The sequence below is a fragment of the Hypanus sabinus genome, chromosome 4, assembly GCF_030144855.1.
Source record: "Hypanus sabinus isolate sHypSab1 chromosome 4, sHypSab1.hap1, whole genome shotgun sequence".
Classification (NCBI taxonomy): domain Eukaryota; kingdom Metazoa; phylum Chordata; class Chondrichthyes; order Myliobatiformes; family Dasyatidae; genus Hypanus; species Hypanus sabinus.
This window is the reverse complement of record NC_082709.1, coordinates 73,097,299-73,115,586: the sequence shown is the minus strand read 5'-3', so window position 1 is coordinate 73,115,586 and position 18,288 is coordinate 73,097,299. Positions and strand designations below refer to the sequence as shown.

At 40.6% G+C, this 18,288-nt stretch overlaps 1 protein-coding gene across 2 annotated transcripts in view; it reads left to right on the top strand.

Moving 5' to 3' along the window:
• LOC132392874 (islet cell autoantigen 1-like protein) overlaps positions 1–18,288 on the top strand; it is a 145,754-nt gene that overhangs the window by 8,986 nt on the left and 118,480 nt on the right. For both annotated transcript variants that reach the window (XM_059967381.1, XM_059967382.1), the window contains exons 2-3: positions 12,773–12,893; positions 18,069–18,110. In XM_059967381.1, coding sequence (XP_059823364.1) covers positions 18,094–18,110 — 17 coding nt within the window. In that variant the 5' untranslated portion in view covers positions 12,773–12,893; positions 18,069–18,093. The remainder of the gene's footprint in view (positions 1–12,772; positions 12,894–18,068; positions 18,111–18,288) is intronic.

Here is an 18,288-nt window from a genome sequence, read left to right as displayed (position 1 = left end):
CGGAGAATCTCTGGGCCTCGGACCCCCGTTTGGGGTCCGATCCTCGCCCAGCTTAGAGCATTGCGTCCTCTCTCTCGACCCCCTCGCGCCGATCTGCCCAAAAGCCCGTCAACAAAAGCTTACAGACTCAGAAGAAAGAACATTAATCCCCATTTGGTTTACAAAGGAATACCATTCTCGTTATCAGTAAATTAGCATTCCTGCTAGTTAACAAAAGGAAACCCTTTCCCAACAGTAACAAAGAAAAAAAGAAACCCCCTTTACACACTTCCTCCACCAAATAAAAGTCATGTCCTCATGACTACTAAATAACTCGCCACCTTTCCTGCCAACACACCGTAACCCAAGCACAAACAGTGACATCTCCTCCCCACACAGTAACCCTCACGCCCTGTTCCTCAGGCGCTACTTAGGCCAACTATCTGGGAGTTCCCTAACCCTTCTGAGACCTCCGTACCCCCTCACTTAAACCCTTCAGGCTCGGACACAACTGGGGATACCTTGGGCCCACTACCAACTCCTCGCTCAACCTCTCACTCATGCCCCACACTGCACACAGCTAACCCTCCCCGCTACACCTGACTCAATGGGAGAAGGGCCAAAGGTCTCTTCCTCAATCGAGGGAAAGTCAGCAAAAGGCAGCATGTACCACACATCCAGCACATCATCCATCGAATCTGTATTCTTCTTCATTCCTGTGATCGGTAGCTGCTGTTTGATCTTCTCCAAACGGAAACACGTGGCCTGCACTGCTCCCGCAGTCTCTTCAGCCTCCTGTTCAATATTCACTGCACTTCTCTCCAGCTTTTTCTTCCTCATGACTTCTTCCAGATCAACTTTCAGGTTTTGCACTTCATTTGAACTGTCGATGGTCATCTTCAGGTTCCCTTCAAGCTTCCGCTTCTCTCTTCTGAGATTCGTCTGTAATTTCTTCTCCTCCGCAAACTCCCCTCTCCGGGTTCTCAGTTTGCTATTACCCTCAGTCAGACAACTTTCTTCATTCTCTCCAACTTGTAAGTCTTCCGAATGGTTCCAGATCACTTTCTCCAGTCTCTCCGTCTTCATTTCAAACTTGATTCCGTAGAGACAGTCACTCACGAGCTGCGACCTTCGCCAGCCCTGGCACGTGTCCCGAAAACACTTTAACTCGGTAGTTCTCAGCTGCTCCTGCAATGACCTCACTTCATATTCTCCTGAGGCAAATCCAAACACCAAGAGATCATCCACATACACCAAAACTCCAAACGCCTCCACATCCCCTATGGTCTTCCACCTGCCCAGCAGGAAGGTTGCAAGGGCTCCAGATATGCCCTGTGGCATCTTTTCGGACCCGAAGACTCCTAGGGAATTTATAACGGCCATCTTCTCCTTGTCGGCCCCACTCATCGGGATCTGGCAACATCCACTCCTCAGATCCAGCACCTTAAACCATTTCGCACCACTCAGACAGGCCATCGCCTCTCCGGCCCTCAGGGCCATATTCTGGTCACTGACAGTGCGCCTCTTCAACGCAATATAATCCACACACACGCTGCCTACGTCTTCCACGGCTTTAGGGGCCAGTCGCCGCAACCTCTCTCTCTCCGAGGTGTCTTCAGCAGTCAACTCCCCTCCCTTGTGGTATTTCGCAGCGTCCACGAAGAGGGTCTCACCCTCAGATACTTCCCCCAGGCCGTACCGCCACTGGCTCTTGTTTGAATTTGGTATCAGCCCAATGCTGCTACACACGTCCACACAAGCAGCTCGAAACTCTGGGTGCATCGACAATGCCTCCAAACAACGCTCACCCGCCTCCTCCGGGCAGGCCCCCAAGCACACCAGCAGGGTATTGGTTCTCTCTAGAACAGAAACGCTGCCCGTCTCAACAGGGTCCGGACACATCAGCATTAACGATTCCTGAACCTCAGTCTCCTCCACATTTGCCTCCAAGAACTCCATTTTCACTGACCAACAACCGTCGTCTGGATAATCACCGGCAGTGGTACCCCGAATCTCCAGTGTTCTCAATGTCGTCAAGGGTAAATGCTTCCAATAACGGTTATAAAACAAACTATACAGCAACTTAACCGGCGCCCCGGTGCCGAGGATGGCTTTAACTTGACTTCCATCCATCCGTAACAACACCTGTGCGCGTGGCCCCTCTAAGCCTTCAGGAATAGAGTCTGTTCCTTTCGGGAGTTCCTTGGTACATTGCTGGGAACGTGCTCCCCCAGAGACCCCAAGCCGTTCCCCCACTGGGCCTCCTCTAAGTTTCCCGACACCTCTCGAATCAACGGAACAACTGATCCCCTTGACAGATCCCCTTGGCACCACAAGCAATTTATCTGCCCCCCTAGGCAAAAAGGGATACCCTAAAAACTTCCCACCAATCTCCTGCCACGGATATGATAAGCCCCCCAGCTGCGGCATTTCACTTCCAGTTGAACCACACGCATTTTCCCACACTTTCCCAGAACTGGCAGCGGTCACTTCGAGGTAATTGCGCCTGACAATTCTAACAAAGTCACCAGCCCGCCTACTCAAACTTTCAACCCGTCCCTGTCGCTTTCCCTCAGCCAAGCACTGCCACTCACCCAACAACTGAGGGGTCCGCTCTGCCCACGCCTCCGCCCCTTTAGGGCTGGACGTTATTCCAACAACCGGGCGGAGCTCACCACTGCTGAAACATCCCAACCTGTCACTCCTCACTCTCCAAACAGTACGGACAGCCCATGGTCCCACCACCATTTCATCAGCACTAGTCGGAACTCGAACAACGACCTCCAGGCTAGCAACAGCAGCCACCCCACCCAACACACACGTAGCGATAACCAGCAATCACACACCCACAAAGGCACACCAGCTCTTCGCCGCAGACACAATTTAAAGAGGGTGATCACACAGCTTCCACAGAAATCAATCCCGGACGAGCACCCCACAATGTAACCCCCTGGGTCGCCTCAGGCTCGCTCAGCTCGTTCTCGTCTAGGGGGAGCAGCTTTCGGCCCCGCCAAACTGGGTAATCAGCTGGTGTGGATGCTGTGTGATGTCCCTGCCTCGCCCAAAAACAGACAGTACACCATATGCGATTAAATGAGTACAATTTATAAAGGTTACTATAACTAAGTGATTAATAACGATACAGTATATATGAAGAGAAAATTAAAGAAAAGGCCCCAAACTTATCAAAGTCCAAACCACTTCGTGCACAGCCGTTGGAGCTCAATTACTGAAGTCTTCTGGCCACCATTCGATCCCCTCCGAACTCCTCGATTCGCAGCTCAGGACCCTCCGAACTCCTCGACTTTCCAAACAGCTCAGGACCCTCCGAGTGGTCAACCAAGCACATCTAGCTTCATCCCCCCACCCCCCTCCTCGGAGAATCTCCCGGCCTCGGACCCCCCCTTTGGGGTCCGATCCTCGCCCAGCTTAGAGCATTGCGTCCTCTCTCTCGACCCCCTCGCGCCGATCTGCCCAAAAGCCCGTCAACAAAAGCTTACAGACTCAGAAGAAAGAACATTAATCCCCATTTGGTTTACAAAGGAATACCATTCTCGTTATCAGTAAATTAGCATTCCTGCTAGTTAACAAAAGGAAACCCTTTCCCAACAGTAACAAAGAAAAAAAAGAAACCCCCTTTACATATAAAAGAAAGATGTAATGTTGAGGCTTTATAAGATATTGGTCAGACCACACTTGAAGTATTGTAAACATTGGAGAGGAGATTTATGAGAAGTATCCTGGGAATGAAATGAAGAGTGTTTGACGGCTCTGGAATGGTACTTGCTGGAGTTTAAAAGAATTGGGATGGGGTGGGGGGGATCTCATTGAAACCTTTCGAATATTCAAAGGCCTAGAAAGAGTGGATGTGGGGAGGATGTTTGGGGTGTCTAGGACATGACGGCATGGCCTCAGAATACAAGGATGTTCCTCTAGAACAGTTGAGAATTTCTTTAGCCAGAGGGTGATGAACCTGTGGAATTCATTTCTACAGATAACTGTGGAGGCCGAGTTGTTGCGTATACTTAAAGTGGAGGCCAGTAAGTTCTTGATTAGTAAGGGTGTCAGATGTTATGGAGAGAAGGCAGGAGAAAGGGATAATAACTCAGCCATGATGGAATGCTGGAGTCACTCAGTGGGCTGACTATGACCTCATGGTCTTTAAAAGATGAGGATACACAGATGTGATGAGTGATTGCAACTGAGGTTTTGTTAAGAATGGGAGCATCAGAGTTTTGCTTGAGCTTCTGGAGGGTGAAGTGTTACCAGCAGAGTATTGGAATGGACAGTACTGTCTTAAAGATTAAATATTGAAGATTAGAATTATTTGTCACATGTACATTGAAATATACAGCGAAATGCACCATTTGCATCAGTGACAGTCTGAGAATGTGTTGGGGGTAGCCCATGTGTGTTGCTATGCTTCCAGTACTAACATAGCAAGCCCACAACTCACTAACCCTAACCAGTATGTCTTTGGAATGTAGGAGGTAACTGGAACACCCAGAGGAAACCCACACAGTCATGGGGAGATTGTATAAACTCAGTGGTAGTAGACAGTAGTGAAGAATAGAACCTCGATCTTCCTATTTTTTGGCCCTGTAAAGCATTACTCTTCTGGATGATCGCTGGAGGTCATAGAGTCATAGAAAAGTACACAGAAAAGGGCCCTTTGTTCCATCTAGTCCATGCTGAACCATTTAAATTACCTGGACCCATCAACCTGCATCCAAAGCATAGTACTCCATAACCCTCCCATCCATGTACCTATCCAAACTTGCCATAAGTGCTGAAATTGAAATTGTATCTAGCACTTGCCCTGGCAGCAAGTTCTACACACTCACCATCCCCTTAGTGAGGAAGTTTTCCTTCACGTTCCCCTAAAACATTGCACCTTTAACCCTTAACCCATGACTTCTAGTTGTAGTCTCATCCAGCCTCAGTGGCAAAAAGCCTGCTTGCATCTATCCTCTTCCCTCATAGTTTATACACTTCTATCAAATCTTCCCCTCAGTCTTCTACATTCTATGGAATAAAGTTATAACTTATTCAGACTTTACTTATAACTCAGGTCCTCCAGTCCCAGCAACATCCTTGTAAATTTTTTGTACTCTTTCAATCTTAGTGACGTTTCTGCTGTAGGTACCTGACCAAAACTGAACACAATACTCCAAATTAAGCATCACCAACTTCTTATATAACTTCTACATAATATCCCAACGTGTGTACTCTTTGATCTATGAAGGCAAATGTGCCAGAAGCTTTCTTTGCAACCCTATCTACTTCTGATGCCACTTTCAATGAATTATGGACCTGTATTCCCAGATCCCTTTGTTCTACTGCACTCCTTAGTGCCCTGATGTTCACTGTGTAAGCCTTACTCTGGTTGGCCCTATCAAAGTTCAACACCTCATACTTGTCTGCATTAAACACCATCTGTCATTTTTCAGCCCATTTTTCCAGCTGGTCCAGATCCTGCTGCAAGTTTTGATAGTCTTCCTCACTGTCCACTACACCCAGTCTTGGTATCATTCGTAAATTTGCTGACCAGTTAACCATGTTATCATTTAGAATATTGATATAGATGGCAAACAACAATGGACCCAGCACCAATCTCTGCAGCACTCCACTGTTCTCAGGCTCCCATTCAGGTGGCAACCATCTACTGTCACCCTCTGACTTCTCCTGCAAAGCCAGTGTCTAATCCAGTTTGCTGCCTCATCTTGAATGCCAAGCTTGACCCCAACCTCCCATGCGGGACTTTGTCAGATGCCTTGCTGAAGTCCATGTAGACAACATCCATGACTTTGCTTTTATCAGCTTTCCTGGTAACTTCCTTGAAAAACTCTTTTAAGATTGGTTAGGCACAATCTACCATACAGAAAGCCATGCTGACTATCCGTAATCAGTCTCTGTTTATCCAAATATTCTTATATTGGTTGCTCAGAATACCTTACTATAATTTTCCCACTATTGATGTCAGGTTCAGTGGCCTATAATTTCCTGGCTTATTCTTAGGGCCTTTCTTAAACAGTGGAACAACATTAGCTATCCTCCAGTCCTCTGGTACCTCACTTGACGCTAAGGATGATTTCTGCTTTTGCCTCCCATAGAGTCCAAGAGAGCACCTTGTTGGCTCTGGGGATTTGTCCACCCTAATTTGCCTCAAGATAGCAAACACCTCCTCCTCTGTAATCTGTATATGGTCTATGACCTCACTGCTACATTGCCTTACTTCTATAGATCCTGTGTCTGTCTCCTGTGTAAATAGAGATGCAAATAATCCATTTAAGATCTCCTCCATCTCTTTGGGCTCCACATAGATTACTATTGTGATCTTCTAGAGGACCAATTTTGTCCCTTGCAATCCTTTTCATCTTAATATATCTGTAGAAGCTCTTCATCTTGTTTGCTAGAACAACCTCATGTTTCCTTTTAGTCTTAATATATTTCTTAAGTGCTCTCTAGCATTTCATTTGTTCCTACCTGCCAAAATCTGCTATACATTTTTTTAACCAGGGTCTCAATATCTCTCAAAACCAATGTTTCCTAGACCTGTTATCCTTTTTTTAAAAAACTTTTTTTTATTGAATTTTCAAATAGGTGACAGAAAGAAAAAAAAATTGTCAACCCTTCTCCCCTCCCTTTAACCCCTCCCCCAACATATCCCTATAGAAAAAGAGAGAAGAGAAAAGAAAGAAAGAAAGAAAAAAGAAAGAAAGAATGCCTGGATATTGGAAGATCCCCACATGCTCCATGGAGTTCATAATAGCTTTAATATGTATATTTATTTCTTTCCCGAGATAACCAATAATTTTATCTTCGGAGCACCTATATATTTAATCCTATCTTTTGTAAATAAGGGCGCCAAATTTTCAGAAATATTTCATATTTATCTCTTAAATTATAAGTATTTTTTTCAAGTGGAATGCAGCTAAAAATTTCATTCTTCTAATGATCTATACAAGTATGAATCCGATTTCCAAGTAACTGCAATAGCCTTTTTGGCTACTGCCAATGCAATTTTTATGAATTCTTTCTGATATTTATTCAATTTGGATTTCGATTTTATCCCTTCAATATCGCCTAGTAAAAATAATGTTGGATTATGTGGAAGTTGTATTCCAATAATTTGTTCCAGTAAAACTCTTAAATTTGTCCAAAAAGGTTGAATTTTAAAACAAGACCAAGTAGAGTGTAAAAAAAAGTACCAATTTCGTGATTACATCGAAAACATTGATCAGATAAATTTGTTTAATCTATTTATTTTTTGTGGTGTAATATATATTTGATGTAAAAAGTTATATTGTACTAATCTTAGTCGAACATTTATTGTATTTGTCATACTGTCAAGACATAATCTTGACCAACTTGTTTAATCAATTTTAATATCAGTTTCCCATTTTTGTCTTGACTTATGAATTCCTTGTTTAATTGCCTGTTTTTGAATCAAATTATACATACCAGAAATAATTTTTTAAATTTTTCCTTTATGAATTAAAGTTGCTATTTCTTTAGGTTTTGGCAATAACATTGTTTGACCCAGTTTATCTGTTAAATAAGCCCTTAATTGGAAATAACAGAAAAGAGTGTTACTTGATATTTTATATTTATTCTTTAATTGGTCAAATAACATTAATATACCTCCTTCAAAACAGTCTCCTATATATCTAATTCCTTTGTGAAACCAGCTATATAAAAGTTGATTATCCATTGTAAAAGGGATTAGTTTATTTTGAATTAAAGGTCTCTTTGCTAATAAAGATTTCTTTATCTCATCATCAACATTTATCTTATTCCATAAATCAATCAAATGTTTTAGTGTAGGAAATTCTTTCTTTTCCCGTATCCATTTAGATTCCCATTTATGTATAAAATCTTCTGGTATATTTTCTTCTATTTTGTCTAATTCTATTCTAATCCATGTCAGTTTATCTTCATCAAAAAAAGATGCAATAAATCTAAGTTGATTTGCTTTGTAATAATTCTTAAAATTTGGTAATTGTAACCCTCCTAGGTCAAATTTCCATGTCAATTTTTCCAACGATATTCTTGACATCTTACCTTTCCAAAGGAATTTCCTCACACATTTATTTAACTCTTTAAAAAACTTCTGCGGTAGTTGTATTGGTAGTGTTTGGAATAAATATTGTAATCTAGGGAATATATTCATTTTTACAGCATTGACTCTACCTATTAATGTTATTGGTAACATCATCCATCTATCAAGATCCTCTTGAATTTTTTTCAGTAATGGCAAATAATTTAGTTTATATAAATTCTTTTTATCATTATCAACTCTTATACCTAAATACTTAATACCATTTATCGGCCATCTAAATTGAGTTATTAATCAACATTGACTATAATATCCTTTAGTAAGGGGTAAAATTTCACTTTTATCCCAATTTATTTTGTACCCTGATATTTTCCCATATTCTTCCAATCTAGAAGATAATTTACGCAACGAATGCAATGGGTTAGTTAGATAAATCAGAACATCATCAGCAAATAAGTTAATCTTATATTCCTCCTGATTAACTCTGAAACCCATAATATCTGAGTCAGTTCTAATTAATTCAGCTAATGGTTCTATCGCCAACACGAATAAAGCAGGTGATAATGGACAACCTTGTCTAGTTGACCTTGTTAACTGAAATGATGTTGAAATTTGGCCATTTGTTACCACTTTAGCTTTGGGGTTAGTATTTAAGGTTTTAATCCATTTTATAAAAGATACTGCTAATCCATATTTTTCCAATACTTTAAATAAAAAATCCCATTCCAATCTATCAAATGCTTTTTCTGCATCCAAAACAACTGCCACACTCATTTCTTCCCTCTTTTGTGCCAAATGAATTATGCTAAGTAACCGAGTTACATTATCTGCCGATTGTCTATTTTTAATAAATCCTGTTTGGTCCATGTGTATTAATTTTGGTAAGTATTTAGATAATCTATTAGATAAAATCTTTGCTATTATTTTATAGTCTGTGTTCAACAAAGAAAGAAGTGTATATGACGTTGGCTGTAAAAGATCTCTGTCTTTTCTTGGCAAAACTATTAAAATAGCTGTCGAAAAAGATTCTGGAAGTTTATGCGTTCTTTCCGCTTGGTGTATTAGCTCCATAAAAGGAGGAATTAATAAATCCTTAAACTTTTTGTAAAATTCAGGCGGAAAACCATCTTCTCCTGGAGATTTATTACTCTTGAAGTGATCCTAGAGCTTCTTCGACCTCTTTTAATGTAAAAGGCACATCTAATCCCTTCTGTTCTTCCAAATTCAATTTTGGGAGAGTTATTTGTGATAAAAACCTTTCTATCTCAACAATATCATTTTGTGATTCTGATTGATACAGTTCAGAATAAAAATTTTTTAAAGTTTCATTGATTTCTAAAGGTTTATAAATAATTTTATTTACACTTGTTCTAATTGCATTTATCGTGTTGGAAGCCTGGTCTGTTTTTAACTGCCAAGCAAGAATCTTGTGTGTGATCTCTGTTTAGTTCTCATAATTGCTTTTTCTGTTCGGTATGTCTGAAGTGTATTATATTCTAGCTTCTTATTAACAAGTTGTCTTTGTTTTTCTTCTGTCATATATCTTTGAGATTCTTTTTCTAATTTTGTAATCTTTTTCCAAATGATCTATTTCTACCATATATTCCTTCTTAATTTTAGAAGTATAACTTATCTGGCCTCTCAAATATGCCTTCATCGCTTCCCATAATATAAATTTATCATCAACTGAAAGTAAGTATGTATCAAAAAAAAACTGAATCTGTTTTTTCATAAAATCACAAAAATCTTGATGTTTTAATAATATTGAATTAAATCTCCATCTGTAAATCGGATTCCTCCTTATCCATCATTATCATTGTCATTATCAAGGGGGAATGATCTGACAATATTCTTGCTTTATATTCCATATTTTTCACTCTGTCTTGAATATTCGCTGATAGTAGGAAAAAATCTATTCTTGAGTAAGTTTTATGTCTATTTGAATAAAATGAATAATCTCTTTCTCTTGGGTTAATTCTTCTCCATATATCAATCAAATTTAAATCTTTCATCAATGATAAAGTTAATTATGCTACTTTTGGTTTTGTAACAACCTTTGTTGACCTATCTAAAACTGGGTCTAGACAAAAATTATAGTCTCCACCTATTAATATTTTATCGTGTGCGTCAGCCAAATTCAAAAAAGCCTCTTGTATAAATTTTACATCGTTATTTGGTGCATAAATATTCATAAGAGTCCATAGTTCTGAAAAGATTTGACAATGTATAATTACATATCTTCCTGCAGAATCAATTAATACATTTTGTATTTTAATTGGTAAAGTTTTGTTAACCAAAATTACAACTCCCCTCGCTTTTGAATTAAATGAAGCTGCAATAACATTTCCAACCCAATCTCTCCTTAATTTCTGATGTTCTATCTCTGTTAAATGTGTTTCTTGTATAAAAGCTATATCTATTTTCATTTTCTTAATGTATGTTAAAATTCTTTTTCATTTCACTGGTCCATTAAGCCCATTAACATTAAAACTTTAAAAATTCAGTAAATTAGTCATTATTTTTAATGGGGTTACTCCAATCTATAATAATACATAATATTTCAACTCTCATAGTACCTTGGGGAATTATTTTAAAATTCTCCATGTTGCTATGTGTCTCCCCTCCGATCATCCAGGGAAAGAAAGAAAGATAAAAGAAAAATAGATTATAAAGAAAAAAATAACAACCCCCCCCCCCGTGCTAATGTTGTGAATGAAAAAAAACACAACATTACCCCCCTCCATTTTGCAGGTCATGGCAAACGCCATGATTACACATGTGAATTCCGTAGCGATCGATCCGAAGTTCCCCCAGCTCCCCCGTAACATGAGAAAAGTATATAATAAGAGAAGAAAAAGTAATATCACTACTCTCGATTTATATTTCTCAAATTTTTACCTTTCTACCCCTGGTATCATATAATTAAAAGTATATTTAAATATTCTTCTGTCCTTAATGTCCATCAACTCACTTCACTGTCCCCATCTTCATCTTTAATCTGTTTCACTTTTAAATCTTTACTGTCTAGCGAATATTTGGGAGTTCTTGTGCAAACTCCTCTGCATCCGGATGATCAGTAAAAAATCTTCTTTTCCCGTCATCCAAAAAAATTATCAGTGTTGCCGGGTGGCGCAATATAAATTTATAACCATTTTCCCAAAAAACTTTTTTCACTGGATTAAATTCCTTCTTTCTCTTCAAAAGGTCATAACTTATATCAGGATAGAAAAGAACTGCTTTCCCTACTATCATCAATGGCTCATTTCTCTTTCTGGCACATTGGCAGCCACCTTCAGGATCTTTTCTTTATCTTGATATCTTAAGCATTTTATCAAGATTTTACCAAGAATCTAAGTCTGAAGGTCACTTGGGGTCAAGTAAATTTTAATTTTTGAGCACTGGCTGATGTACTTGCTACACTATAACAGCTTGACACTATAACATGTCCCAAGGTAAACAATAGTGCAAAAATGCAAGTCATGATTATATGGCTCAGTTGTTGGTTGGGCAGTGTCTTAGTCCACATAATTGAGAGATAACTGTGCACCACCATGCAAGCTGTCACATATTTGACTGTTAATGATGCTTGTAATTTACTTAAGGTAATCCCGAGTTGCGGTTTCCATCAAGATTGGAGATTGTGGCTTGGATTTAGTTGCTTTTTAAGTTTATAGAGATGGTTTGGGGACTGAGAGGTGTCAGGTTATAGTTTAGATAGTGATGTTGAGGAGTTATAGGTTAGGCCTCTACTCTGTGCTCAAAACTCCAGAGATGTTGATGGGTGATGAAGGACATCCACAGTGTAGGCCTCTGCTCCTTACACAAAGTCCAGAATTGCGGATATGAGGACAAGGCCACCAGTTGATGTGCTTGAAGCTCGAGATCCCATCATCAGCTAGTCCAGGGGTTGATACAGAAGATCAGAGTGGAAGTTCAATCAGAAGTCCTGAAGCCCAATGGCTGAATTCTGAAGAATGGAGGGCTGGAGGCCTGTCCTGGAGTTGGAGGAGTGAGTGTGAGTGAGTGAGAGAGAGAGAGTTAACTGACTAACTGGTTTTGCTTTTGTTGTTTTGTTGCTTGTTGTGTTCTGCATTGTTTGGCTGAGCATTGTGGCTATGCTACGGTGGTGCCAGAATGTGTTGCCCACAGCACTTTCAGGGAAGGTTGATAGTTCTTGATTAGTAAAGGTCTTGTGGACCAGCCAAGTGGTGGTAAATGGGATTTGTATAGATGAGTATTTGATGGTCAGCATAGATATGGTGGGCTGAAGAGCATTTTCCTGTGTTGTATGATTCTGTATGACAACTGGTTGGCAACAATGCTTACCACAGCATCAGTCACATTACATAGCCTCATGTGTCCCCTTAGAACCTTGGAGTCTGTGAACCATAACATCTAGTGGCTGTGGTTAATTAACCTGTGTCCCTCCTTCCCTGCTTATTCTCAGCAGAAGGTTACACGGAGGTGAATGGAGTTGAGAAGGATAATAAATCAGCCATGATGGAATGGCAGAGCAGACCCGATGGGCCGAATAGCTTATGCCTTGTAGTCTTTTGGTCTTATCCCTAGATGTGTTGGTAACGCAAACAACACATTTTACTGTATGTTTTGACGTGCATGTAATTAAATCTGAATCTAAGTATGATAAAATTTGAAGGTCCTGGTAGATTTCTGAGGAATGACAAGAGTATTTTGTCAAACGGTAACATGTTTTTCCTCACGCTCTGTTTTCAGCTGTCCATCAACCCAACTTCTGTGCAAGGTCTTGAGAGGCCTTGGAGGTTTATATGGCATGTATCCTTATGAACAGTGGTTAGTGATTTGAAGAACCCCAGTGCATTGCTGGTGAATCCAGGTAAGGCATGTGTAACATTAGTGTGTAATCAGTCATTGTACAAACCAAAGTTAATGCAGGGAATCAAAAGGCCTATTATTATGTAAGTAGAGACTGTAAATGTGTGAGGTTCCTTGGGATCTATGTATTCCAGGGAATGTCAAACCTACCTGATAACTTTTTCTAAGAAATAGTTAAGGGATTCACCATGTTGGCCTTAGTGGCAAAGGAGTTGGAGGATTTGTTACAATTTTGCAAGGTGTTGGACAGGTGACACGAGGAATACTCGTTTTGGTTCACTTCTCTAAAATTAGTTATAATGGTATTGGAGGCCCAAAGGAATTTCACCAGGCTAATTCCTGGAATGAGAGAGTTATCCAGTCAAGAGCAACTATAAACAGTTTGGGATCGTATTCCTTCAAGATCAGGCAGATGAGTGTTGTCCTTTATTTGAATATATAACACTGGGAAGCCTTCTCAGATGTTCAGGTGTTTTCTTAAACAAGGAGACATAATTGGAAAATAAGGGGACATTCATTTGAAACTGAGTTGCATAAAAGTTCTTCTGTCAGAGGGTGGTAAATCTCTGAAATTCTCTGTTCCCAATGTTGGTGGTGGAACTAGATCATTAAATGTATTTAAGGTAGAAGTAGATAAGTTTTTTGTAAAGTTGGGAAACTGAGGTTTCAGGGAAACTCACAGAGGCCAACATAGATCAGTTATGGTGATATTGAATAGTGGGGCAGACGAGGGGCCTGGTGGTCTACTGTTCTATTTTGTTGTGTTCTTGTGAATGATTTAGATCTGTCATTGTATAACTTGGGATACTAATTTGTTGTTGTGTCATACAAGGTGGAATCCATGTAGTTACAGGTCTGTACTGGATAGCATAGGTATATGGTCCTGGTGAGGACAGGTCTGTCACTTTACAATATTGGGATACAATAATAGTGGATACAGATAAGAGATTGTCTAGCATGGAGGTGAATACAGTGGTGAGGACGGGTCTGTCACTGTATAACACCAAGGTACAGTACTGGTGGGGATGGGTCTGTCACTGTATAACACTGGGGTACAGTGCTGGTGGGGACAGGTCTGTTCCTGTATAACACTGGGGCATAGTACTGGTGGAAGTGGATCTTTGGCTCTATAAAACTGGGTACTGAGGCCTGGTCAATCACTATTTAACATTGTGGTATAGTACAGGTGGAGTGAGTCTCCCTCTGTGTAACAATAGCATACAGAACTGATGAAGTGAGTCTCTATAACACTGGGGTGTACTGCTGGTGGGGATGAGTCTGTTACTGTATAACACTGGTGTACAGAACTGGTGGAGTGAGTCTCTCTATAACACGGGTGCACTGCTGGTGGAGTGAGTCGCTCACTGTGTAACAATAGAATACAGAACTGGTGGAGCGAGTCTGTGTAACACTCATGTACAGAACTGGTGGGGACAAGTCGATCACTCATTAACACTGGGGTACACTGCTGTTGGAGATGGGGTCTGTTGCTGTATAACACTGGTGTACAGAATTAGTTGGAACGGGTCTGTCACTGTGCAAGTATGATGTGCACTTTGAGGTTGTGAGCAGGAATGCTTAGAGTTAATGTGGTTTTCACTCTGACCACAGCCTTTCGTTTCTATTACCCTTGAAATCTGATTGACCTCCTTTAGTAAGCACTTTCAAATTCGATGGTGTCGTAAATTGTTGTGAATTAAAATAGCCATAAATCAACAAGTTTAAATAATATTATCAGCTGTCTTCCAGCTACTTAAATATTGTCTGGTGTGTCAGATGGAAGAATGGTCTTCAAGCAGGTCAGTTAACATTTTTCAAAAAAAATGTTTAGGTGGGGCTCATATCCTTGAGCGAAAAAAAATCACACCTAAAAAGTGAAACCATTTATCTATTGTTTTAATCAGAAGAGATTCTGTAGATGCTGGAAATCCAGAACAATGCACACAAAATGCTGGAGGAACTCAACAGGTCAGGCAGCATCTATGGAAAGGAATAAACAGTCAAGTCCCTTCATCAGGACTGGAAAGGAAGGGGGAAGAAGCCAGATTAAGAAGATGGTGGGGTGAGGAAGGAGTACAAGCTGGAAGATGGAGGAGGACGTGAAGTGAAAGGCTGGGAGGTGATTGGTGGAAAGGGTAAAGGGCTGAAGAAGGAGGAATCTGATAAGAGAGGGGAGTGGACCATAGGAGTAAGGGAAGGAGGAGAGGCCCCGGGGAGAGGTAATAGGCAGAATGAGGAGTTGAAAGATAGGAGCTACAGTGAGGCAGTCACACCTAAGTTCAGTCATTGGGTGACTGTCGGGAGAAGGAAAGGGAATATGCAGACAGTGCAGAGTACCCCTGTGGCCATTCCCCTCAATAACAAGTATACCACTTCGGGCAGAGTGGACATGGAGAGGATATTTCTTATAGTGGGGGACTCTAAGAACAGAGGGTACAGCCTCAAAATATCAGTATGTCCATTTAGAACAGAGATGAGGAGATAGGGCAGGTCCTTAATAAATACTTTGCTTCTGTATTTTGCGGTGAGATGGACCTTGACATTTGTGAGAACGGTGTAAAACAGGCTGATATGCTGGAACATGCTGACATTAAGAAAAAGAATGTGCTGGAACTTTTGAAAAACATTAGGATTGATAAGACACCAGGGCCAGAGGGGATAATGGAAGATGAGCTTGTCCAAATCTAGACTTTTCAATCTGTACAAAAAATACATCAGTTACTACAGGAAGTGAGGGAAGATTTCCTGTGCTGTTGGCAATGATCTTTGTGTTCTCGCTACGGTAGTTGTACCACATGATTGGAGTGTGGCAAATGCTATTCCTTTGTTCCAAAAGGGAGTAGGGATAATCCTGGGAATTATAGTCCAGTAAATCTTATTTCAGTGATTAAGGGAGAAGATTCGTAGAGACGGGTTTTATGAGCATTTGGAGAAGCATAGACTGATTAGGGGTAGTCAGTAAGGCTCTGTGATTGGCAGGATGTTCTGCACAAGCCTGATTGAATTTTTTGAGGAAATAACAAATCAAATTGATGAAGGTAGGGCAGTTCATGTGTATATGGATTTTAGTAAGGCATTTCCCACAGTAGGCTCATTCAGAAAGCCAAGGGGGATAGGGTCCAGGGAAACTTGGCTGAGTGGATTCAGCATTGGCTTATCCACAGAAGGCAGATGGTGATGAGTATTTTACTTAGAGGTCGATGCCCGTTGGTGTTCCTCAGTGATCTGTTCTGGGACCCATGCTGTTTTTTTAATAAATGATTTGGATGAGGAATTGAAAGGGTGGATTAGTAAGTTTGCAGATGACATGAAGGTTGGTGGAGCTGTGGATAGTGTAAAAAGTTGTTGTAGGTTACAATGGGACATTGAAGGGTTAGGTAGTAGATGGAGTTCAATTGAGAAAAGTGTTAAATGATTCACTTTGGAAGGTCAAGCTTGGAAGCAGAGAACGGGGTTAATAACAGAATTCTTAGCAGTGTGATGGAGCAGAAGGATCTTGGGTCCACATCCACAGATCCCTCAATGCTGCCAAACAAGTTAATAGGGTGGTTAAGAAGGCATATGATATGTTGGCTTTCATTAGTTGGGTATTGAGTTCAAGAACTGTGAGGTAATGTTGAAGCTCTATAAAACCCTGGTTAGACCACACTTGGAATATTGTGTTCAGTTCTAGTGCCTCATTATAGGAAGGATGTGGAAGCTTTAGAGAGGGTGCAGAGGAGATTTATCAGGACACTGCCTGGATAGGAGAGCATGTCTTATGACAAGAGGTTGAGTGAGCTAGGCTTTTGTCTTTGGAGTGAAGGAGAATGAGAGTTGATTTGAAAGCAGTGTACAAGATGGTAAGAGCCATAGATCAAGTGGACAGCCAGAGACTTTTTTCTCCAGAGCTGAAACAGCTAATATGAGGGGCATAATTTTAAGGCGTTTGGAGGAAAATATGGGGGGGGGGGGGATGTCAGAGCTAAGTTTTTTTACACAGAGGTTGGTAGATGCAAGGTTAGTGCTGCCAGGGATGATAGTAGAGGCAGATATCTTAGGGATATTTAAGAAAGTTAGATAGGCACATGGATGAAAGAAAAATGGATTACTATGTGGAAGGGAAGAGATAGATTGATCTTAAAAGTTTGGTACAACATTGTGGGCTGAAGGGCCTGTACTTTGCTATGTTTTCACTCAGCTTTGGCTCAGGTGTCTCTCAGTTCAGAATCGAGACTCTTGCCTATGAGTTTAGAATGTCATGGATTCATTTAATATCTTGAGCACTTAATCAAGTTTGTCTCTCCTCTATTCCCCACTCTGACTTCTTACATCTTCTCATCTGCCTATTACTTCTCCCTGGGTTCCCTCCACCTTTCCTTTCTCCTGTGATTCACTCTCCTGTCTTATCAGGTTCCTCCTTCTCCAGCCCTTGACCTTTCTCACCCACCTAGTTTCACCAATCACTTTACAGTTAGCCTCATTTTGCTCCCCCCATCTTTTCATTCTGGCAAATTCCCCTTTCCTTCTCAGTCCTAAAGAACGGTTTTGGCCCAAAACGTTGACTGTCTGTTCATTTCTATAGATGCTACCTGACCTGCTGAGTTCCTCCAGCGTTTTGTGTGTGTTCTTTTGGATTTCTAGCATCTGCATGCTTTCTCGTTGACAGAAAATTTCTTATTGATATTGTCCACTTCTTAGAAACTTTGTACGTGGTTGTACTAAAATCCTAGTGACAAATTATTTATCCTCTCTGTGCAAGATAGCAATCATGCTTCACATGAAGTACTTAACTGTGACTTAATTTGGGGCAGCATGCAGGTATGAAAGGAACTGGATAAGTAAATTATTGCTCCTGAACCAGCATGGATAACTTCACTCATTGCAACATTGACCTGATTCCATGACCCACTTTCAAGGACTCTACAACTCTTGCTCTCAGTAGTATTTACTTACTTATTTATTATTTTTCAAATATTTGCACAATTTGTCTTCTTTTGAACATTAGTTATTTGTCAGTCTCTGTTTTTTTTTACTGACTTGTATTTCTTTGTTCTATTGTGAATGTCTGTAAGAAAATGAATCTCAGGTAGTGTATGATAATATATATATGTACTTTGATAATAAAGTTACTTTGAAACTACTTCATTAAAATTGAAAATCCTGAACCTTGCGTCTTTGTTGATTATCTGTTCAGGTTGCTCAAAACAGAAACACCAAACATGGATCGTCATTCAGGGTAAGTTTCCATCAGTGCGACAGGAATAACATTGGGGGAGGGGTGCCCAGTGTATGCAATCATGTTGGCTAGCCATGACAATGCTATGTTCCAATTTGAAATTGGGTTGCAAGGGCAGATTTACTTTCTATTCCTTATAAGTAATTGCATCCAGAGCTCGCTAACACTTGGGGGTACA